The following is a 23,201-nucleotide window of genomic DNA, read 5'->3' as shown; positions in this document are numbered from 1 at the left end:
GGACACTCCTCCTTCACCCTGTCTGCATAGAAACATAGAGATCCTGCTCCATGTCCTCCTGCCGTTACACATGTGTTTTAACCATGCCCCTTAAGAGCTAAATGCATATATTTTGTGGTAGGAATTCAAACATGTTTAGCTTGGTCTAAGTGTAAAGTTGTCCAAACAAAACTTCCTTTTGTCTCTTTTTATGACTGCTCCCTCTCCTTCAGTCTCTATTCTGCCAGGACCTGGTCTGCTTCCAGATTGTTTCCAGTCTTGTCCTTCAGTTCCTCTTCCAGGGCCATTAGCATTTTCTGGCTTGGGGTTTCATATGACTGGTCAGCTCTGTTCCTATAGGACAGATGGGATTATTGAACACCAGATTATTGCATATGTTACCCGGCTAGTTTCTACCTTCTCTCTTCTATCCACCCAGCTAGCTGCTCCTGAGTGATATTTCTAAGGTTCTGTTTGGTGATTTACTGCATATTCCAAAATCTTAGGAACCCTTCCTCTCACTTTTTCATTTTGGGGTGGGATCTTGGTTATTTTCAAGTTTGTACACACTCTTTCCCATCACCTTATTCTCTGTTTCCCATTATACTCAAGTTGAGGAGGAGGTCCCCATGTTGGAGCCTGTTTGTATTGGATCTCAGTGTTGCTCGTGTTAACTGTTCATTCAAAGACTTCCACTTTCTCCTATTAAGTATTGTTTATTCACCCCAACTACTGTTATTTCCTTAAATTAAGAAAGATATCTTCCAACTAAAAAGTAACTTTTAGATTTTGCCTTATTTGCAGCATCCAGCATCTCCTGTAGTATATTATACTTTAGAACTACAATGCATGTACTATTTCTGTCACAAGGGCCCACCTCCGGAACAATATTAACTAAGGTGTTTAGTTAGAGTTTGAAGGGTCGCAAAGGGAAGAGGCAATTCTTTGGAGAATTCCTCAATTTACACCACTGTTGCATCTTGATGCCTCTGTTCTCTTCTCTTTGAGGAGTCCTCCCACCTCTGCCCTTGAGTCATCTCAGAGTGGTAGCAGCATGCAGAGCCTCCTAGTCAAGCACGCTCTTTTTTTTGCCTGTTAGCACCTGAATTTGTTGTGCAGGCCGGCGCTCATGGCTGGGTGCTGTAAGAAAGGCCCCTGCCAACTGAGTCACCAAGTTGTATGGCATCTTCCTCCCTCATGTCTCTTGGTCAGCATCCTTCTTGCTGTCCCTGCTCTGCCCCCCTCCATCACTCTTGGCTGTGGTGATCTTAATGGCCACTTGACTTTTCTCTCCCTTGAAGCCTAAGGAGCCAATCCACACCTCTTAACTTCCCATTTGGAGGGCCGGGTTCCTTCTTAGCTGCATCCTCTACCACTGTCCCCGCGGCCCTGTGATCTGGCCTGAGCCTGCCTCTCTGGATATTGTGGCATGTCCTTCCTTCATCTGGAATGCCTGCATTTCCTGTCTGTCTCTGCAGTCCTCAAGGACCCATTTACACATGTCTCCTCAGGAAAGCCGCCCTGATTTCCTGATGGAGCTGGTGGTTCTTTGCCTGGGGCACTCCAGGCATCCGGCCACTTCTCCAGAATACCACAGTTTATGTGGTATCCCTGACTGGATTATTCATTTAAAAAGGAAAGGGGCTGTGGCTTATTTATATTCCCAGCGTCCGGCATATAAAAGGTGTTTATTAAATGTTTATTTAAAGGATTTCTAGGTGAACATCACAAATTATATACCACTACAGACCACCCTTCTCAACTGGGATTCTGTAAGAGAATTAAGGCCATTCTCTAAGGCAGCCACTGAATGTTATGAATTAACTTCTCTCCTATACTTCTGGAATGATTCTAGCTACAGACTGTCCTTATAAGAACTGAGAAAGTAGACATTCACATCCTTTTCTGTGGGGCTTAATTCTCCAGTGCAACCGAGCTTGAAGAAGGATGGTATAGACACTATAATCTCAACCCTGATAAATATACATATGAAGAGAAAAGAGGCCAGTCGCTAAAGATCGGAATGTTAGCAGCTGTCACTGGGTTTATAGTATAACATCCAGCATGTTTAGCCAATATAACAGCCCAGTGTGCTTTCTGATTTTATATATTTCTGAACTTTCTAATTTTGTGGTAATGAAGTTTTAAAAATGCTTCTTGTGTAAGTCAAATAGGAATTCCTAAACTGAGTTGTGCCTCATTATAAAGCAGTAGAGAATTGTAGGCTTTGTTTTGTTAGCTTTGTTTTTACTTTTAATTATTTTTTAATAATTAATTATTTGTATATATTTTGCATCAGGTGTAGTCCCCATAAAATTTCCACCAATTCACCCGTGGGCTATCTCCATAGTCCCTTGAGCTCCTCCCACCCTCTCCTGCCGAGTGTCTCTGATTTATAGTTGTCTGATTATTTTTGTTTAGTTTTGTATACTAGTCAGCAAAAAAGAGGAGATAATCTAATGCCATTTGCAGCAACATGGACGTTTTTGAATACGCTCCCTGCACCTTGCCACATGGAATCTCCCAGATGAGCCCTTCCGTGTTGCCCCTGGAGAATCAGGCCTCAGTGTGAGGACAACTCCAGCCATTAGCCCTTGGAACTTCGGTGTCAGTTCTTGGATGTGTTTAACAGGACACCTTGTCACTTCAAGCACTGGGTTTCTAGCAGTCATGGCTCACCACAAGACAAACTAGCATACTCATGGATATTCTTAAAAGCAAATGAAGAGGGTTTTTTTTTATTTTTTTATTTTTTAACAGCTAAGCGGGAACATGAGCTGTGGGTATATGAATTACATCTGCTAGAGGAGTCGCACATGTTAATTTTTGCTCATCAGCTATTCATTCAACATGCGCTAGTTTTTCCCCTGAAGTGTGACCTTGTTTGGCCTCACACAAATTTTTTTTTTTTTAAAGATTTATTTATTTATACAAGCACTGGGCACAGTCAGAAGCATGGGAGGGTGAGAGAATTCACCAGAGCTAGAGCCGGGAACAGAACAGGCAGACTGACGAAATACACTGCTGAGGTGAGCAGGGGGCACGGCAGGAGAGGTCTGCCGCACCATGTGGGACCCTCGCCGGCGGCCAGGGATCGAACTGGCGCTGCAGAGGCTGCGGGCAGCTTCGCAGCCCAGCACTCAACTGCTGTGCCACCAGGGGAGGCCCCTCACAAAATTTTATACTGGGAAGAATCCACCAGTGGGTGCCGAAACAAGTACCTTTAAGGAGGAGCATGGTATTTACTTGGCCTCTAAATACCTCCCATCAAGAACCTTATTAACTACAAAGGGGAACTAGAAACTTGACAGTGGAGAGCCTGCCTTACCCCCTGTCACCAAGCAATGGAACTTAATTAACTTCACACTCTTGGGACAGAGTCACATCATGTGCCTCCTGAGAATGCACAGCATCCCTTCTGTGGTATTTCTGCAAAAACTATAACTTGAATCTAATCATGAAGAAACAGACAAACCTGAATTGAGGAACATTCTACAAAATAATTGATACATGCTTTTCAAAAATGCCAAGGTCAGAAAAGATAAAGGAACTGCCCCAGATGAAAGGAGGCACAAAGTAATGGGTGCTGAATGCCACATGTGACCAGGGACATGTAGGCTGGTTTTGCTTAAAGGTCTTTGGGCCTGCTAAAAAAATTTGTATAAGGTCTGAGATTAGCTAACAATATTGAAGCAGCCTTTCCTGGTTTTTATCATGATGCTGTGTCTATGTAAGGCAATGTCTTTATTTTTAGGAAATACTGAAATATTTGGGACAAAGTATCATGTCTTCAATTTACTTTCAAGTGGTTAAAAAAGCAATATGTGTATTGAGTGACAGAGCAAATGTGGTAGAATGTTAAAAATGGAGGCGTCTGGGGAAGAGGATATAGGAATTCTTTGTCCTGTTCCTGTAATCTTTCTGGAAATGTGAGGTTATTATAAAAAATAAAGACTCAGAAGCCTCTGTGTCATGGTGCGGTGGTCCTGGTGGGGCTGCTCAGTGCCTGCCCTTTCCATGGTTGATGCCGAAGTCATTTCCCACAGCACTGAGCTCTCTTGGGAGTTTGTTTTGCTTCCTCTGGCATCAGCAGGAAAAAGGGTGGAAGACCACTAATAACATGCTTCACCTGACAGGAAGATTTCTTTCCTCAACTGCCTGTTGCTGCTGCTGCTGCTCCAGATTTCCTTCCTTCCTCAGAAGTCTGGTGAGTCAGCTGTGATCCACACGTGAACCTGGCCCAGGCTGGACCTGCAGCTGTCTCGTGAAAGAGGCTTCCAGGCAGAATGTACCTTTGAAAATGCTTTTCAGTGCAGCTGAGAGTGTTAATGCATTCGCTGTTCAAAACAAATTCTGTCCTGCCTGGACAGAATCTCAGACCCAGACTGTATGTCTTGCAGAAATTCTTCCTTTACGATGTTCTGCATGAGGAGGGGTTATTTTCTAGTCCCTACTTGTTTTCTTTAGTCCAGGACAGCCTTCTACCCTCTGACTGGACTCTCCTGTGACAGAGGCAGCTCTTGGACTCAGAAGAGAGCTCTAAATTGGGGCCAAGGCCTCCCTGGTGGTACAAGGGGTTAAGACGCAACCTATGAAGCTGTCCGCAGCCTCTGTAGCATGAATTCGATCCCAGGCCGGCCAAAGAGCAACCCACATGGCGCAGCAGACCTCTTGTGACTCACCCTCTTCTCCCCTCAGCAGTGTACTTCGGTCAGTCAGCATGTTCTGCTCTGTTTCTGGTGAATCCTCTCACCCTCTGCACTTCTGGCCTGTATCCCAGCTCTTGTATCCATAAACAAATAAATCTTAAAAAAAAAAATTTGGGCCAGAGGTTGGTTTGTGGGTGGGTCTGCTTATCAGGATCTGCAAAGAGGACACTCCCCAGCCCTTCTCTGGGAAGAACAGTGGTGACAGTGGTGACCTTCTCTTCCCTCTTCCTATCTTCCCGCCTCTCAGAATTTCTTATCTTCTGAGTAATATTCCATGGTGTATATGTACCACATCTTCTTGATCCAGTCATCTATTTTTGGGCATTTGGGTTGTTTCCATAGCTTAGCTATTGCAAATAGTGCTGCTATAAACATAGGCGTGCAGGTGCCCTTTGGAATTACTGTTTCTTTGTCATATGGGTAAATACCTAGGAGTGGATTACACAGTAATCAAAAAAGATCAACACATGCAGTTTGCAGCAACATGGATGGAGCTGGAAGGGATCATGCTCAGCGAAATAAGTCAGAAAGAAAAAGAAAAATACCGGATGGTTTCACTCATAGCAGGAATTTAGAAAACTTAAATAAGAGACCAAGAAAAAGACTAATCAATACAAAGTAAAAATCAAAATCAACTATAAACCATAGACATACTACGGGGCAGGGAGAGGAAGGACTAGAGTCAAAATAAGGGGGGGTGCAATTGTATGGGAAATATAACCATAATGAAAATGCATACATTGTGTAAAGATGAAAAATGATGGAAGAATTATATAAAATAAAATATTAAAAAATTTTCTTATCTCCTGAGCCCTACCCATTTTCTCTACCTCAGATCTCCCCTTCTCTCTCTTTACCCTTTTATCTTTTTAAACCCACCACCCTCCAGCTTCCTGTTTCTCTCCTAAATGGCCATAATGTACTTGTGTCCCTTGAATAAGCTAAGTCTTATGTTTCCTGTTCTTATTTTGAGAAGTACGTGAGTGAGACTAATGATTTTTAGTGCCGGAACGAGCAAAAAAAAGTTCCTGCCCAACCCTGTTTTCTATATACCGCAAACCCTCCGTGAGGTGACTCATCCGATTGACTCATCCAGTTGGGTGGCTTATCTCTTGCTTTCTCTCTTTCAAAAAAACCCCAAAACCAAAGACCTCAGATTCAGTTGTTTTTTGTTCCCACAGTAGTAGATGGGACAATCATATAATTCTCTCTCTTTCTCAACACACACACACACACACACACACACACACACACACACACACACACACATATTCCTCTTTGAAAAAGGCTTCCCATCCCTGTTCTATACGTCAGGTTTGCTCTGGACACTTCACAAATGCCTAGTGATTGTGACATCTGGGTGCATGGAAGGATCCAGTGTTCATATCTTCCTCTTGTTAGCACTGTGCTGACATGGGGTTAGTTTTTCTGTGGTGACCTGGGAATAGGCCACTGATCAGTGCATTCATTTATCCATCGGCTTACTGATTCAACAAATATTTGTTAGTGCTAGACACTGAGGTAGATTTTGAAGGTAGAGTGGTGAACAAATCCACAATTCCTTCTCTAAGAATCTTGTATTTTAATGGGGAGATGAGACTATAGGCAAATATATATCAGTAGTAAGGAGTGCTGTGGAGTAAAGCAGGATAGTGATGGCTGTGGTTTCGGAGTGGGAATGCCTGTTTAGAGAGGTGACCATAGAAGGTGACTCTTGAACAAAGACCAGGACAAAGCTGCTGAAGGAAAGAACCATCTGGAGAAAAGGCAGAGAGAAGGCTGTGGAGACCCTGAGATGTGTGGGACTGTAGGGAACAGTTGGGAGCCATGACTGGAGGAGCAAGTAAGAAACGGGGTGGGGAGGGCTCTGGATTGGACTCTGCAGGAATCAGGAGTTGCTGCCCTAATTGTCACTTAGTAAAATCTCGGTGAAATACATCATTAGTAGTCCAGCATGTTCTAGTTTTGGAGAATGTTTTATGTTTTGGGAGGGCTCAGAATTAATTGCCTTAACATTTAAACATGCAAAAAGCAGATCATCGATGGATAATATTGCTGTTTTCTTGACATTGGAGGAACACCAATTGGTTAGAAGTAAATTAAAAAGCATACCTCAGAATCACTGAAGTGCTTTTGTCTTGGCAGTGGTCAAATTAGTAGGATGTAGACTGGACATTTGCAGAACAACATTGTTATTTTTCTTTGTGGAAGATGGGTCCTCATAACTGTGCATGCTTTGTAGGAATCTGAAAATCTTTAGGACAAAATCTGTTGTTCATTCAACAAAATCTGTTGTTCAACAAGCTGTGAGAAGCTTGTTGGAGAGCAGGGTACCTCAAATTGCTGCACCCACATAAGTTGGGGAAACTTGCTTAAAATACACGTTTGACATCTTCACCTGTTCCTACCAGATGGCAAATTCTGGGGATGAAGTCTGGGTATCTGCACCTTACAGCCTCGTCTGTGGCTCTGTGTGTGGTCAGGTTGGATTATCACTGGCTGGGACAGCATGGAGGCACTGATCACTTCAGTGGTACAAATGCTGCAAGATCCTGGCAGCTGGTTGGGCATGGTCTCAGCACCAGTACCCTCACCAGCACTCTGCTCAGATCAGAGGTGAAGCTGCACACGGCTCAAAGATAAACAAGACACTGCCTACCCAGCAGGCATAGAAAAGTAAGATACAGTGAGGGTCTCCCCTGGTTCATGGACCTAGGAGTGAGCACTGTCTCTCCTGACCCCTCCCAACCCCCTCGTGAACTTGGCCCTGGCAGGTATTGATGTGGTATTGGTGCTCAACCCTGACCCAGGCATGACAGGCCTGCACCCCACCCATCTCTAGGCTTCTGTACATTGTGCGGGTGAGAACATGACCACCCGTCTTGATGAAGTAAGATTTCCTGCAGTCATGCAGCCCAAGCAGAACATAGATAAAAGATTAGAAACTGAAACGTAAGTATCATCAATTTTCAACCCACAGTCCTTGATGTTCAGTTTTTGCATTAAGTTTAATTACCCTCAATACTTTAAGGCGGTATTGAATTTGATTATATGTAATGACTATCCCAGTGTGGAAAGACGGGTGATTTTATAGTTTGCAATGTCTGGAGATCTTCTTGATTTTCACAACTGGGAGGGAGAGGGAAGTCCAGAGATGCCAGTGGCACCTGGTGGGTAGAGGCTAAGGATGCCACTAAATGCCCCACCCTCTACAACAAAGAATTACCCACTTCAAAATATCAGTCTTGCCAAGGTGGAGAAGCCCCGCTAAAGGCCAGTGAAGTAAATCTAATCTGTATTATGTTAGGATTCTGAGTTTTCATATAAAAAGAGTTCCACAGCTGAAACTAGTTTGAAATTCATGACCTAGCTGGTGCAAGGATGGCAGGTCGGCTTGGGTGGAGACGGGAAGATAAGTCAACTTCTGAAATCAGTAACAAAAAAATAACATGTCTCTGAGGTAAGGCCCCAGACTCAGCAATTCCCTGTCCAGATTCCCCTTCCTGTTAGGTGCTGGTAGAAGAAAATTTCCTTTACTTACATACACCCTGTTTCCTGGCTTCTATGCTGTAGTGCAAGGAAGAACACAGGGCAGGATCTCTATGACCCGAGCAGACAGGTAAAGGAGGAGAATCCTGGATCCCTCGGTGACTTTTTCAGGCTTTTATTGAGTTTACCAGGTACACGGCAGGCAGGGGTGCGGAGGGGGAGAAGAGGCATGGAGCACGACGCTGGCTGGTCTCCTAGTCCCCGGTGAATCTTCACTCTTCCTGGGCTCTCTGGTGTACTGGTGGTCTCTGCTTCTCCGCTGGTTCTCCTTCTCTTGCTTGTTCCCTTTCTTCTGGTCTGTTCCATTCCTTGTGAGGCCGCCCTTATAAGACCAGTCTCAGCCCAGGTGAATCCCACACCCCACTCTAGGTGCCCACTATCATGCATTCAGGACCGCAGGGATGCATTATCAATCCTAATGGTGAGCGGGCAGAAAAGCCTGACAATCATTTACCCTGCATCTGCTCAGCCACTGTGCCAGCCCCGGTCTGCTTGTCCCTGGATTTTTTGGTCTGTGAGAAAAAGAAATCCCAGTTGTTAAAAGCCCTAACACTGAGGTTTCTGTACATGCAGTCAAGTACAACCCCCGCCACATCCGATCTACATCACTTAGATCTGTAAAACTGTCAGGTTCGCAGCTGCTCTGGAAGCCCTTCCTTTCCATCTGGCTGCCCCACCTTGCTTGAGGTTCTCGATCTCTGCTCAGAGCAAGGTGGTAGCGCCTCTTCAAGTTATCCCCTCAGGCCACCTCCCTTCCCCCAGTTCCTGCTATTTTCCTAGTGATTTTCTCACAAGTCTTTTGACCTTTGAACAAAATCCCCAAGGGCTCCTTGTGATCTTCCATGACCTTCTGCATCTTCCATTGGCTGACCACACTGATCCATCTTTGGTTAGGCCCCTGATGGCCGAGCCTGAAACAGGAATTCAAGGGCTCTTGGTTTGTTGAGGGAGCTTCCAGGAGAAAGAGAAAGTGGGGCTGAGGAGGAAGCTGAGCAAAACTGGTCTCAGCTGATTCCTGGGGGTGCTATGGAACTTGAATTGCTCCCCCACCATGGTCCCGCCTGGAGGCCAGCTTCCTGTCCCCCTGCTGGTCAGTCACTGGCTGGGGTCACAGACAGATTTGCAGAGGAGGAGGCAATCGTGTTACCAGCCAACACTCAGAGCAGAGTTGTGGATCCAGTCCTGGGGGTCCAGCAGGACCAGAGTATTGCTCTTTTCCCTGCCTCACCCCTGCCTCCAGCCTTATCCCATCATTCTTTCTGGCTCTACCCAGTCATTTGCTCTTCCCCAAACAGCCAGGCCTCTGTGCTTTGCTCATTCTGCTCCTTCTGTCCACCGTGTGAGCCTTCCTCCCCCGCCCAGCTGCTCTGCATGGCTGTGGCAGTCACATATTCTCCTTGGGCGCTGTGTGTGTCATACATGAAAACTATTCATGTAATACATGTATATGGAAGTTCTTGCAGTCTGCTGCGACCTAGGATTGGAGTTGGGGAGAGATTGCTTACAGGAGCAAGGATTAGATACCTGAGTGTCAGTTTGTGATAAGACGTTCTTTTCAAAGAAAACGGCAAAACCCTAGAGGAAAAAGTAAGTGAAGAATGAGATATAATCTCCTCCTGGCTAGTACAGACAGTATTTCTTAAACTAATATATACATTTATTATAATAGCAATTAGGGCTTTATGTTAGTTGAGAAATAATGTAATTGCTTAAGAAGACAGAAGTTGACATAACGGCACCTCTGATCTTGGGACTGTCGGGTCCCAGGCTCCTCCTTTCTTGTTCCTCCACCCTCCCCTGGGTGTTGTTATCTCTGTGAGGTCCACAGTGGCTCGTCATGTGTGGGTGTTTCAGCAAGTAGTGTAACAGTGGTCCCCAGGAAAGGGGGAGGTTCCAGGTTTCCTGCCCCATCTAAGGGAGGGTGGAGCTGAGCAGGGAGAGAAGAAGCTGCAGAGGAGACTGAGGAAGGAAGGAAGCAGGATGGAGCCAGAAGGAGCCCTGGAGGAGGCACATGGAGCCTAGAGACACGTGAAGAAACTACACTTGCCTTTTGGTCGTGGACTGGGTGACACAGATGTGGGTGAGACCCGTGGGGAGGTGACAATGGCGGTTTTTGTCTTGATTTTGATTTTGCTCTTTTCCTTCCAGACTTTTCCCCACTGGAAGATGCTTTAGACTCGTGGCAGGCTTTGGGGCCTTGCTCTGGGCCAATCCTGCTTGGGTGGACTTTTACCCACGAGGGGACGGGTAACTTTGGGTGCTTCATTTAGAAACTAGACTCTTTGCCTTTCCTGTATTGTTTCCTAGTTTTATTAAAGTTCCTTCCCATTAAAGTCTCATATGTTTTGTGTTGATGCGGCGGATGGCAGAACGTATTTAGAGCAGGCAGGTTTGCGGGGTCTGGGGTGCCCCTTTCTCTGCCCTTCCTGCGACAGTAGGAAGGAGGGAGTAGGAAGAAGGAGTGTGCCCAGGGACATATCCCAGAAGTTGTATCAGTCAGTTTTGCTAAACCTTAGTCATGAGGCCATTCCTAGCTAGGGGGAGCTGGGATGTGTAGCCTTTATTCTGGGAGGCCACGTGCCAACTAAAATCCACAGTTTCGTTAGAGGTTGAAAGGAAGGGGAAAGCATGGTAAGGGTGGGGGTGGAGATGTATTATTTCTACTGCAAAATCCCTTAGCATAGAATTAGAAATTAAAAATTTGAGAATAAGATTAATTTGAAAGAACAAACATAGGGGGCCTCCTTGGTGGCCAGAAGGTTGAGCGCAGCTCTGTAAAGCTGTCTGCAGCCTCTGTAGCGCGGGTTCGATTCCCGGCCGGCCAGGGAGATACCCAAATGGCGTGGCAGAGCTCTCCTGTCTTGCCCGCTGCTCCCCTCAGCAGTGTATTTCAGGCCATTTGCCTATTCTGCTCTCTACTCTGTCTCTGGTGAATCCTCTGCGCCTCTGGCCTGTACCCCAGTTCTTGTATAAAAATAAATAAATCTTTAAAAAAAAAAGAACATATCTGAGAACATACCCATACACACACACACACACACACACACACACACACACACACACACACATATTTTAAGGAAAAAATCCTTTTTTAAATTGCTATGTTTTCTTTTTTCTTGGCATAATGCTTTTCTGTTTTTAACATAACTATCTTTTTAAACTTTTTTGTTATAGGTAACTTCAAACATAAAAGTAGAGGATTGTGTAATAGCCTAAGTGTCTATCTCTTAGCTTCCATAGTTACCAGTTTAAAGTCAGTCTTGTCTCCTCCCAGCAACTCCCCCACCATTTATTCCCTTACTGATTTTTTTAAAGCAGATCTTTCTGCTGTTTCACCTATAAATATTTCCATATGTCTCTCTAAAAGGTAAAAGCTTTTTTTAAAAATTAGGCTTTGGGCCTCCCCTGGTGGCGCAGGCGGTTGAGCGCCGTGCCGTGAAGCTGTCCACAGCCTCTTCAGCGTTGGTTCGATCCCGGCCAGCCAGCTAGGGTCCCACATGGTGCAGCAGACCTCTCCTGTCTTGCCTGCTGCTCCCCTCAGCAGTGTATTTCGTCAGTCTGCCTGCTCTGTTTCCCGCTCGGTCTCTGGTGAATCCTCTTACCCTCCCGTGTATGTGGCCTGTACCCCGGTTCTTATATAAATAAATAAATAAATCTTTTAAAAAAATTAGGCTTTTTGTCTGGGGATAATGGTAGAGTCACATACATTATAAGAAATGATAGTGTGAGATCCAATGTAATCTTTACCCAGTTCGCCAGTGTAGCATTTTGTCAAATCTTAGCACAATATTGGAACTGGGGTACCCACACAGGTACAGTGAAGACATCAGACATCTCCATCATGCAAGGAGCCTCATGTTGCCCCCTATAGCCACACTCCTTAACCCCCTCCATAACTCCTAACTACTGATCACCATTTCTACGGTTTTGTCATTTCAAGAATGTTATATAAATGGAATTACACAATGTGTAACCTTTTAGTATTGGCTCAGCATAATTCTTTTTTTTTTTTTTAAGATTTATTTTATTTATGCATCCAAGAACGTGTATAGGCCAGAGGTGCGGGGGTAAGAGGATTCCTCAGAGACAGAGTGGGGAGCAGCGGGTGAGACGGAAAGGTCTGCTGTGCCATGTGGGTTAGCTCCCTGGCCGGGGATCGAACTCGTGTTGCAGTGGCTATGGATAGCTTTATTGTTCTGAGACTTAACCCCTTGTGCCACCAGGGAGGCCTGGCTCAGCATAATTCTTTTCTAGATTCATCCAAGTTGCTGCATGCATCAATAGTTCATTTCTTTTTATCGCTGAATAGTATTGCATGGTACGGACTTTTTTAAAAGCATAACCCACCTAACACATCCCTCCTTTTTTTCTCCTCCTGTCCTCTCCCCAATTCTTTCCAGCAATACCAAATGAATATAACTCTGTGAAACCGAGAAGGGATTGCTCAAGACCCTCCGTACACTGGTACATTCTAGTACAGAACAAGATGAGAAGACCCAACTTGTTAAAACACATCCTCAAGTAAGTACAAGCCCTTCAGCTATAAGATCCCCCTGATTTGGGTTAGTTGAACTGGGAGAAAAAGTCAATGAGAACCCTAAAAAAATGGTTCTTGTACTTGGTCAAGGATCTTTTGAAGACACATCTGAGGAACGATTCAGTGCATGTTATAGGATTCACGGGCTTATGTGTCAAGCTGTCCTTGGTGACAGTGCGGTGCCCAGTGGGGAGCCGTTCAGACTCTGTACCTGAGCTCCAATGCCCCAGAGCTCTTGCAGGACACAGCAAGTCCCACCAGTATGTAACAAAGAGGGCCTTTTCAAAAGGCTCAGCTATTTTAAGTTAATTTAAATTATTTGGTTAATTAAAGCCCCCTAAAGACATTTGAATAACATTAACTACTGAATTCTAAAAAGTCTGGCATGTCTTTCAGCCATCTTCATGCTTAGATCCTAATAAGTGTTCAAATTATTAAAACAATTTATTTGGTGCTAGTCAAACCAAATTGAAAATGACTTGTTTTCATGTCTAAAAATAGAAATTTCATCCTGAAGTCTAGTCTCCCATCTCATTTTATTAACTTAAAAGGTATAAGAAGAAGAAAGTAGGAAAAGTGAATGTATTTTAATAAACACTCGTGTCATTTTCCATGTCCTTTTGTCAACCCACAATGTTAGTTAAGGCCCTCACGTGCCTGGACCCATGTCAGTCACACGGCAGCAAACAAGGTGGATCCGGGCCCCATGCTGCTTTGGACAGACTGGTGTCTGGGAATCAGAGGACAGCATGATATGTGGTAGAGAGTGAGCCTGCTGTTAACGCCTTTTACTTCCTTCCTTCCATTTTTTAAAAATAGTAATCAAAATAAAGGTACTCTGTTTGGGGGTTGGACAGAGAAATTGAGAGAATACTGTACTCATAAGATTCAAAATTCAGAAGATAGTAAAGGTACGCAATAAAACATGTTTCCCCTCCCTATGTAAAGACAACCAACATTATCACTCTTGTGCCTATAAAAATATAGTGTTTGTGAACCTGAGCATGTATTTTAAACAAACAAGAGTATGGCTTTATCAGATCTTTAAAAGCAGTTTTGTAGGTGGTACAAGGGTCACTGGTGGTTGGTGGTACTGGGTCGAAGAGTTCTTTAAAGGAATTCTATTTCTTTTTTTTTTTTAAATATATTTTTTACAACATTCTTCATTTTTATACAATGTATGCTTTATCATCTCGGATATAGTCCCCATGAAATTCTCACCACCAGTTCACCCGTGTACCATCACCATAGTCCCTTGTGCTCTTCCCACCCGTTTTGATACATCTTTAAAGGAATTCTAAGGAAATTGTTTCTTTTGTTTTCCAGATTCACAATATTCTTACCCCATTTTTTATTGCAATAAAATACCCATAGAATTTACCATCTTAATCATTTCTCAGTGTACAGTTCAGTGACATTATAGGTGTTCACACTGTTACACAGCCAGCACTCCTTCTTGTCTTTAGAACTCATTCCCTCTTGTAAAATTAGGATTCTTTACCCATTAAACTGTAACTCCATCCCCCCAGACCCTGGCAACCAGCATTCTGCTTTGGGTCTGTGATTTTGATGTCCCTCTTATAAGTGGAGTCAAACAGTAGCTGAAGCACTGACATTATGTAGCAGTTGCAAAAAATTGAAGTTGAGATTCCATAGTTCATCATCTATTACTTGTGGGTTTTGTTGTTGTTGTTGTTTTTTAGTCCAGTAATTTGCATTGTGATTCAGGTTTTGTTATGGAACTTTTTTGGTAAAAAGGTGTTTTCTAGATTCACTTATAACAAACACAGTCATAAATGACTAATTTTCTCAGGCAAATATGAAATGGAGCCTTCCACCACTGAGCTCAACATAAAGACAGTACTTTCATGCTCGATTTGCTTTAGGTTTTCACTTATTTCACATAATGTTTCTTGATTCTCACATGACTACATCATTACACCTAATGCTTTTTTTTCAGATGTACATTGCTTGTGTTTGGATTGTGGATCCTTTATATCCTCAAACTAAACTATGCCTCTGAAGAATGTGACATGAAGAGGATACATTATGTAGACCCTGACCGTATAAAGGTTAGCTCTCCCACCAGTATGGTTTAAATTAAGACATTTCCAAGCGTACACTTGACTGGTAATATCATCTGTAAAGTATTATAAATGAATGTTCATGGAAGCTGTAAACAGAGGGGGAAAGTCTAAGTACTCCAAAACCCTACAAACTTCCCCTACAAAGACAACTTCCCCTACAGAGCAGCCAAACCACCTGCCTACTGCATGGTCATTTCCCCTTACTTGTAGCCTGTCATGGGGTTAATAGGCTGCTATGCTGCCAGGGTACATGTTCTTAAAACAGGAAGAAACTCCTGTGTCTTATTTTTATTTTAATGATTTCATTTGTATTTCAAAATTTTGCCTTCAATTTATGTTTATTTTGCTAAAATCAATTGGCATAGTAAATGCTCATTTCACTGATTATTTGAATGGTCAAATTATTCAATACTGTCCAGCCCTGGGTGAAAGAAGAGATGATTTTCAATAAGACTACATGGTAATAATAATAAAAAGCAACTCACATAGGTGCTTTACAAATATCTCATGTAATTGTCCTGGTGACAGGACATATCCCAGTATTCTTTCCACCTTTCCAGACCGTGGCCTGGGAGGTCAGATATTTGGCCAAGTTCACATCTGGTTTAGTTTGCTAACTTAGTTAATCTAGTTTAGTGTGTACTACATAACTGTTCTAAAAGGGCTTCTATGATCTAAACTCCTTTAACGCCCCTGACAATCCTGGTGCTATTATCACCCCCGTCTCACAACCAAGGAAACAGAAGGGCAGGGAGGTTAATTTGCCCAAGGTCACTTAGCTCATGCCTGGTGGAGTCAGGGTTTGGGCCCAGCAGTGTGATTTCAGAATCTGAGCTCCTGATGACTCTGCTCTCTGCCTGATGGGGAGTGTCCGCACAAAAGAAGCCAGAAGTTAATAGACAGCATGAGGCAGAGAGGAGAGCATACATTTCTGACCTAGTATCAAATCCAGATGGTGTTTAGTAACTATGAGACCTTGGGCAAGTTACCAATTGTTTTGGGTCCTGATTTTCTCAACTATGAAATGTAGATAAGACTGTCTTGTGTAACAGGGTAGCCATCAAAGTTGAATGACGTAATACACACAGAACTTTTCTAGTCCTGATTTTTTCCTCCCACGTTTCTACTTTAATTGGTGTGTCCTTCCAAATGGCTCCAATTTTTTGTAATACAGATAAGCATAAACACATAGGTGACAGAACTGGCCTTTGCAGAGCTACTGCGTCTCAGAGGTCTTGCTGATAACAGCCTTGTGTTATTTCCTCGCTGAATCTGTCCTCAGATGTCACTAACTCAGTTCAGTTCAGCATTAGCACATCTGCTTCAGTGGAGCAGGGCATACTCGTGTTCTGGGCTCCTACTTCTCCCTCCATTCAATTTGGCTGGACTTGCAGACATCCCCAAATCACTCGCAGTTCCACAGCAATGTTGGATATTGATTTTGGATATCCTGTCTCTGTTTTTTTGTCTCCTGGCAAAGGCGTGAAGCGCTGGCACTTGATGTGACCTACCACTATGTATGAGCTCTTCCCTTATTTCTTCACTGCCCTTCACAGTCTGCTCATGCTGCCCCTCCTGTCCACTTAACTACAGCACAGAACTCCCGGCCAGCTGCAGTGGTAATTGTTCTAGAGTCTGGGTTCCTTGAGGAGAAATGGGAGCTGTCTTGTACACCATTTCACTACTACAGAATGGACGACACAGTGGTTTAGTAACACCGCGGGTGAAATCACCTGAGCGGTTTCAGTGCCTGGGCAGCACCATCTGCATCCAGATGCCCTGTGGCTATCTGAAGTTGATTTCCTGGAGCTACAGTAGCTTCAGGATGGTCTTCTTGTCCCTGCAGTGTCAGACAGGAACTCTGATCTTTGTGATCGTTACTCTTTTAAGATTCCCTTAAGGAATCTAAGAGAATCAAGAGTAGAGACTCAAGACCATGTCCTTGAGAAACTGTTGAAAGATGGGAGCATTTGCTGGGCTCCTGACGGCTGCCATCAACAAATCAGCAAGGCCTCTGGAAAGGTTGGTCCTGCCCTGGTGGCCTGACTATCAGAGATGTGTATCAGGAGTTCACAGCCACAGCTGAAAGGAGAAGGGTTTGACTATAAAGCATCCACAGGGAGAGTAAGTGGGCCCCTTTGTGGTTTTTATTCAAAGCCAGGATAATTATTTGTGGGGTCCTGTAGGTAGAATTCAGGCATCAGATTGTGGCTGGAAAATGTAGGCTGGCTTCGTAACCTGGGGCTTTCCCTGTTCTGAATGTGGGTATGCAGGCCCTCAAGTCTCTTGATTTTCAAAGTGAACCTCAGGGATTCTTTGAAACTCCTCTGAAACTTACCAGATAGCATTATAGTAATTCATGTAAGAATTCTGTCCTTCCATCTAAAGTTATTTAAGAACAGGACTCTAAACAGTTTCTGGGATTCCAAGGAAAGAAATAGTCCACAGCTGGAATCCCCTGCCTGCATTCTTGGCCTGAGTTCCATGTCTCCTTATCGTTCTCTCTGCATCCAGGCATGCTCCACTGTGGCCACAGCAGTGTTTCTAAAAATTGAATGTGATGGTTGCTTCCCTACTGAAAACTCTGACTTCCCTCCATTACCTTCAGGAGAATATCCCGGCTCCTTAGCCTGGCCTGTCCAGCTCTCATGACTTGGTTCCTACTGACCTCCAGCCTCCTCTGCCACCCCCTCAGCACTGCCTGTTACTGGGGATACCAAATCCCTTCAGGTCCTTGGTGGACCTTCCTTTCCTCCCTTCCTGCTGCTTCCCTCCTTTCTATCCTTCAGTTCTTTTACGTGTGGCTCTCTAGTTGTTCCGTTTTGTACCATTAATGAAAAGACTTTCCTGTGTGTTTGTTGCATTCTTTCCTCTCTACCTGGAGACCCTGCCTGTCCTTTGCTTCTCTATCACTCATCGTTTACATCATGTCTCAGCTCAGGGGTTACCATTTCCAAGATACCCTCTCTGATGATTCCCCCTCTCTGTCTTCTAGAAGCCTCTTCATACCTCACTTCTAACATTTTTCACTGTATTTTAAGTGTTTGTCTTCCCCACTTGTCCTCAGGCAAGTCCTTGGAGTCAGGGATCCTGTGCTAACATTTACAGCAATGACTATATTGCTATATATAGCTCCAGAGGGAGGGGGGGATATGGCATCAGCCACAGTGTAGGGTCTTGTCTCCAGATTGGCATGCAAAATCCACAATTAAGTAAAAGGTAATTCTTTGTGTACTTTCAGCAATGTGCATTAGGTTTACTATCCCTTTGAGGAACAGCGTTTTCTCTTGTTTAATTCTTCATATCCATGGTTAGACAGAGAAAAGCCTCCCCCGTCTCCACCCCCACTCCCACCTCAGCTGTGGAGTGAGTCCTCCCTTTAGGCTAAGTTTACTGCTGGGCCAGTAACAGCCTCTCCAGTGCCCTGCCCTGATTGGCCCCAGTGAGGATTCCTGACCAATCCCTGACAAAGAGCTGGGAGGACCTGATGGGCAAGGTCAGCCTCCAAGACCCATTCCTGCACAGAGAAGAGGTGACAGTTGTGGGCTCCTAAAAAGCAGCAGGAATTGGAGACTGAGTAGACAGTCCACATTGTCTACCACAAACCTAGTTCTGAAAGATTTCTAAAAGAAAATGACAGCAAACATTCAAATAATACAGAAATGAATAAAATTCATAAAGTTCTCTGTAATTTGTGGGGAAAGAAGGAGGGATGGGGGTGGTCATATTAGTGGAAAATGTAAAAGCTTCAATCATATCAGAAATGAATAAAATAGAAAATGAGAGCCTGCTAGAAGCATGGTGGAACGAGGGATGGCTTGAGACTTTCAGTAGCGTTTTTCCATTTTTGTGGAATGGAATGCCCCACTTTTCACAGTGGTCCTGACAGAATGTCATTCCAGGCTGAGCAGCAGTGTGTGCAAAAAGTGTGTGCTTCCGAGGAGTCACAAGAGGAGGAACAAGTGGACATGACTGAGGATTTGGGGGTGGAGATAGGGATTAGAGATTGTACACTAAACAGGGCCAGAGTAAAAGACTTTGAGTCCTCACTAAGCTGCTCCTAAGTTTGGTAACTGATTATGCAGAATGAAAGCCTGAGCAGAAACCCTCTCCCGAGTCTCCAGATTAGAACTGGCTAAGGAAGTGGCCCATGTGGGCCTGGTGCTCTGAATGGCCATGAGAATTCAGAATGGCTGGTCATGAAGAAAACCATCTTCAGGGCCTCCCTGGTGGTACAAGGGGTTAAGACACAACATATGAAGCTGCCTGCAGCCACTGTAGCACAAGTTCGATCCCCGGCCAGGGAGCAACCCACATGGTGCAGCAGACCTCTCCTGTCTCACCCACTGCTCCCCTCAGCAGCGTATTTCAGTCAGTCTGCCTGTTCTGTTCCCCACTCTGTCTCTGGTGAATCCTCTCACCCCCCTCCACACCTCTGGCCTGTACCCCAGTTCTTGTATACATAAATAAATAAATATTAAAAAAAAAACCTCAAGGCTGTTGGTGGAGATTTACCCTAACCACCCGGGGTGCTTGGACAAATTTGAATTACTGTGGATGTATAATGGCAAATGATCTAAAGCCATCAGAATGGGGCCCCGTTAACTGTTGATTACATTCAGAAACTTGCAATTTTGGTGGCCCCTCGCCAGCCTGTTTGGCCAGGGGTGTTGTCTGGTTGTGCTGGATCTGGCCTGCACCATTACAGCAGAAGTGTGGCCAGAGATTCTGCATTTGCCATTTAAAGACACTCATTAATGTGTCAATTGTTTTAAGAGAGAGAGTCTCTGCAGGGATGCCTGTGTCCTTTGAACGTGTGGTTTGGATGTGAAATTATACTTAGAAGATGTTCTAGGAGAGACCTGGGCATACTCATGTCCATTTCGATTTGGCCTGCATAGGAGCAGCTGTTTGAACTTGGCTCTCCATTCTCTCAGCTAAGACCACGTGCTGCCCCAGGGACTGCATTCTGTGCTGTGTAGTCAATTATGGCCAAATTTACTATTTTCTCTTACTTTGCACACCTATACTCATGAACCCAGTGAGTTATTATTAAATGAGTTCAGGCAATCACATCTCCACATCCATTCTTTTCTCTTCTTGGGTCTATGCCCCCCACCCCAAACCATCCTTGAATGTCAAAAGATAAAGAAACTGAAGTTTTGACCAAGGTTAATTGCTTAACCTTTGACCAAGGTGAAGTTATGCTACTAGTTTAATAGATCTAGAACTGGGTCTAGTATCCAGATCATTCTATTCTTTTCTCAACAGTTTATTGTGATAAAATATATATACCGTAAGATTATTCTTTTTAAGCATACAGTTCATGAGTGTTAGTCAATGTATATAGTTACATACACCACAATCCAGTTTTAGGACCTTTCTGTTACCCAAGTTAATTCCCTCTCATCCTGTGTAGTCAGGCTTCACCCTCCACACCCAGGCCCCGGCAGCCCCAGGACCAGTTGCATTTTTACTACAGTGTGCTTTCTGTGACTTGGTTATTCAGATTTTCGTTTAACCAGGTCAAAGTGAGAGACAATTAATTTTAATTGGCTGATGCGGTAGTAGCTTTGCCCATAGTGCTGTTCTTGTGTAATAGCACTAGGGTCTTCACGTATCCAGCTGTACCAGCTGTACCTGTGAGGCTGTTGGCATCACAGGAGCCCCAGGGAAGAGACCAGGACCAGTGGATGTAAATATTTCATAAGTACCTGATGCCCTTGGTCGTGTGGCTAAGTCAGGCTCCATCCCACGTTTGGTTACTCCTCCAACCCGCATGCCCTGCCCTGCCCTGGATTTACGTAAATACATAAATGAAAAAGAACTTTGTCTTTTTCTAAGCACTACATCATATTTCTGAGGAGGATTCGTCCTAGAAATAATGAAGCAGAAACGAAAGTGGAGATTTTCTTGAATTTTCACGTTGTGGTATTCCATGGCAAATGGCCACGTCATTGACAATTGGAACCACCAGATGTCTGTTTGTTCTTAATTGTGGGCAGCCAGCAGGCTCAGCCTAGAAGACTTTTAAAACTGAAGCTCTCATTTCCATGGCTTGGTGGAGAGAAGTGGGAGGGAGTTTCTTTATCTTTAAGAGAGTACCAGGTTTTGGCTTCCTGGGGGTCCACACCCTGGGTGGGTGCCATCTAGACCTCTGCACAGTGCATGTCTCCTTCCCGCCTTGCCTGATCCACTTCCAGCTTTGGAACTCTCTGCAGCCAAGAAGGGGAAAGTCACGCAATGCTTCCTCCCTTCCTGACAGCTCCCAGAGAAAAGGGAATCTCCGGAGGTGTTTTGCTTCTGAACTTTGAAGAGGGAGGAGAGAGGCTGAGACAGTTTCTGTTAGGAGACATTATCTCAGGGGTTTTCTCAGAGCTTGTTACACATCTTTAAACGAGTTGAAACAAAAGAAAAAGAGGCCTGGCTGAGGCTTTAGTCATCTCCAGTGGCATTTAGAGCATGTATTCACTCGGGATTGATTTATTGTACCCGCTGTGGAGGGGTCACCATCGGAAGACTGTTACCAAGCCTGTGCTCTGTTCACAGTCTAGAAAATTCAGTTTGAAACCTGAAATGGAACTCTTTGCCAGGATGGAAGTGGAATGAAATTTCACTCTTTCCAAATGACACCTAAAGAGAATATCTGGCAGCGTGGGAGATGCGTGCACATTTCCAGCTTCATCATCTACCTCTCTTTCCAGTCACGAGCCAATCACTAAGCTCCTCTCCGACTCAAATTCTTCTCAGAATTTGAATTTGAATTCAACATTCTTCTCAGATGTTCATTGCTACCCTAGGAAACTTGTAAAACCACATGCTTGGGATGTTTTACTGAGGTAAAGAATTAGGCCTTGTGTCCTTTAAAAATACTGCTCATGACCTTCAGGCCTTGAGCCTGGACACAAATGTGCAGAGTGTGTGTGGCCCTTCTGTCGGCCCTGCCTCCACCAGTTACATGTGAAAGCCTACTGGATGCAGAGTATTGCCAACATGGCCAACCCATCTAGGGGTGAGTCCTCCATTTCAGGGACTGCTGGGGGTTATGGCCCTTCCTTTGTTTGACTTTCTTAAACTGATTTTTCATGAAGAAGCCACTTCATACTTCAGTCTTGTTCTCAGTGATGGCAGTTGTGTGCTGTTCTCTGTATGCAGAGGCTGTGGTCTTAGGAGTTTGGGGAGAAATAAGAACAGGTTAGTATGTCAGCTTAGTCCTTTTTACTGGTGACGCCATGTGAGCCCAAAACATAAGGATGCTGGTGACGGCCGTCTGAAGTGCTGTGACAGCTCAGACAGCGAACATGCAGTGTCTGCAGCATCGTCTGAGGCTCAAAGAGTATCAATTCCCCTCTTGAGAAATGCAGCCAGATCCTCACCATGTAGACAGTGTGCCTTTCCCAGGCACTAATAACGTTTTGAAACTTTAAACAAAAGGGACGAGGGGCTTCTTTATAATAAGATGTGTTCCTACCCAAAAAAATGAGATAAAAATCAGACAATAAAAAGACTTTGAGGAAAAACAGAGTTGAAGCACAGAGTTTAGGCCTTTGTGAAATAATAACAATTCTCATTATTTGCATATTCTCATGTACATGTCTTTATGTAATTCTCTAGTTCCTTGGAAATAATCCCAGTAGTACTGATGCAATTCAAAAGTTACAACCCAGGGGCCTCCCTGGTCATGCAAGGGGTTAAGCACAGCACTATGAAGCTATCATCAGCCTCTGCAGCACAAGTTCAATCCTGGGCTGGGCAGGGAGCTACCCACATGATGCAGCAGACCTCTCCTGTTTTGCCCACTGCTCCCCTCAGCAGTGTATTCTAGTCAGTCTGCCTGTTCTGCTCCCGACTCTGTCTCTGGTGTATCCTCTCACCCCTCCCTCACCCCACACCTCTGGCCTGTACCCCAGCTCTTGTATGCATAAATAAATAAATCTTTTTTTTTTTTAAAAAGTCACAACCCAGTAAATATAGCTCTCTGTCTCTGTCTCTGTCTCTCTCTCTGTCTCTGTCTCTCTTTCACACACACGTAAAGGAATGGGAGAAAGTTTGGTGGGAGGCGATGTAAGGCAGCACCAAAGCTACTAAATATGGAGATAAGGACAAAAAGCACAGTGATGGGGAACAACCACCTGCCACATGGTTCTGAAGGAGCATCTGGCAGACTTAGCTACGAGGAGGACTATGGGGCAAATGGGCATCTGTACCTATTCTCTCTGCTTTGCTGCATTCAGCTGGGCTAGTGTACTTGGCATTCAACAGTCACTCCTTGTCAATGCAAAACATTAATATGCAGGGGAAACTGTATATGAAACCAAGGTAACTTCTGTATTGAAATGA

The 23,201-nt window shown here is 44.4% G+C and overlaps 1 protein-coding gene across 1 annotated transcript in view; it reads left to right on the top strand.

Moving 5' to 3' along the window:
* Positions 1-23,201, top strand: part of ST3GAL5 (ST3 beta-galactoside alpha-2,3-sialyltransferase 5) — a 44,263-nt gene that overhangs the window by 10,305 nt on the left and 10,757 nt on the right. The window contains exons 2-3 of the mRNA XM_037527760.2: positions 12,638-12,758; positions 14,735-14,846. Coding sequence (XP_037383657.1) covers positions 12,638-12,758; positions 14,735-14,846 — 233 coding nt within the window. The remainder of the gene's footprint in view (positions 1-12,637; positions 12,759-14,734; positions 14,847-23,201) is intronic.

The sequence above is a fragment of the Talpa occidentalis genome, unplaced genomic scaffold (assembly GCF_014898055.3).
Source record: "Talpa occidentalis isolate TD23 unplaced genomic scaffold, MPIMG_talOcc4v2.1 talOcc4.5, whole genome shotgun sequence".
Classification (NCBI taxonomy): domain Eukaryota; kingdom Metazoa; phylum Chordata; class Mammalia; order Eulipotyphla; family Talpidae; genus Talpa; species Talpa occidentalis.
Note: the sequence above shows the minus strand (reverse complement) of the source record. Positions and strands in the feature narration are given on the sequence as shown.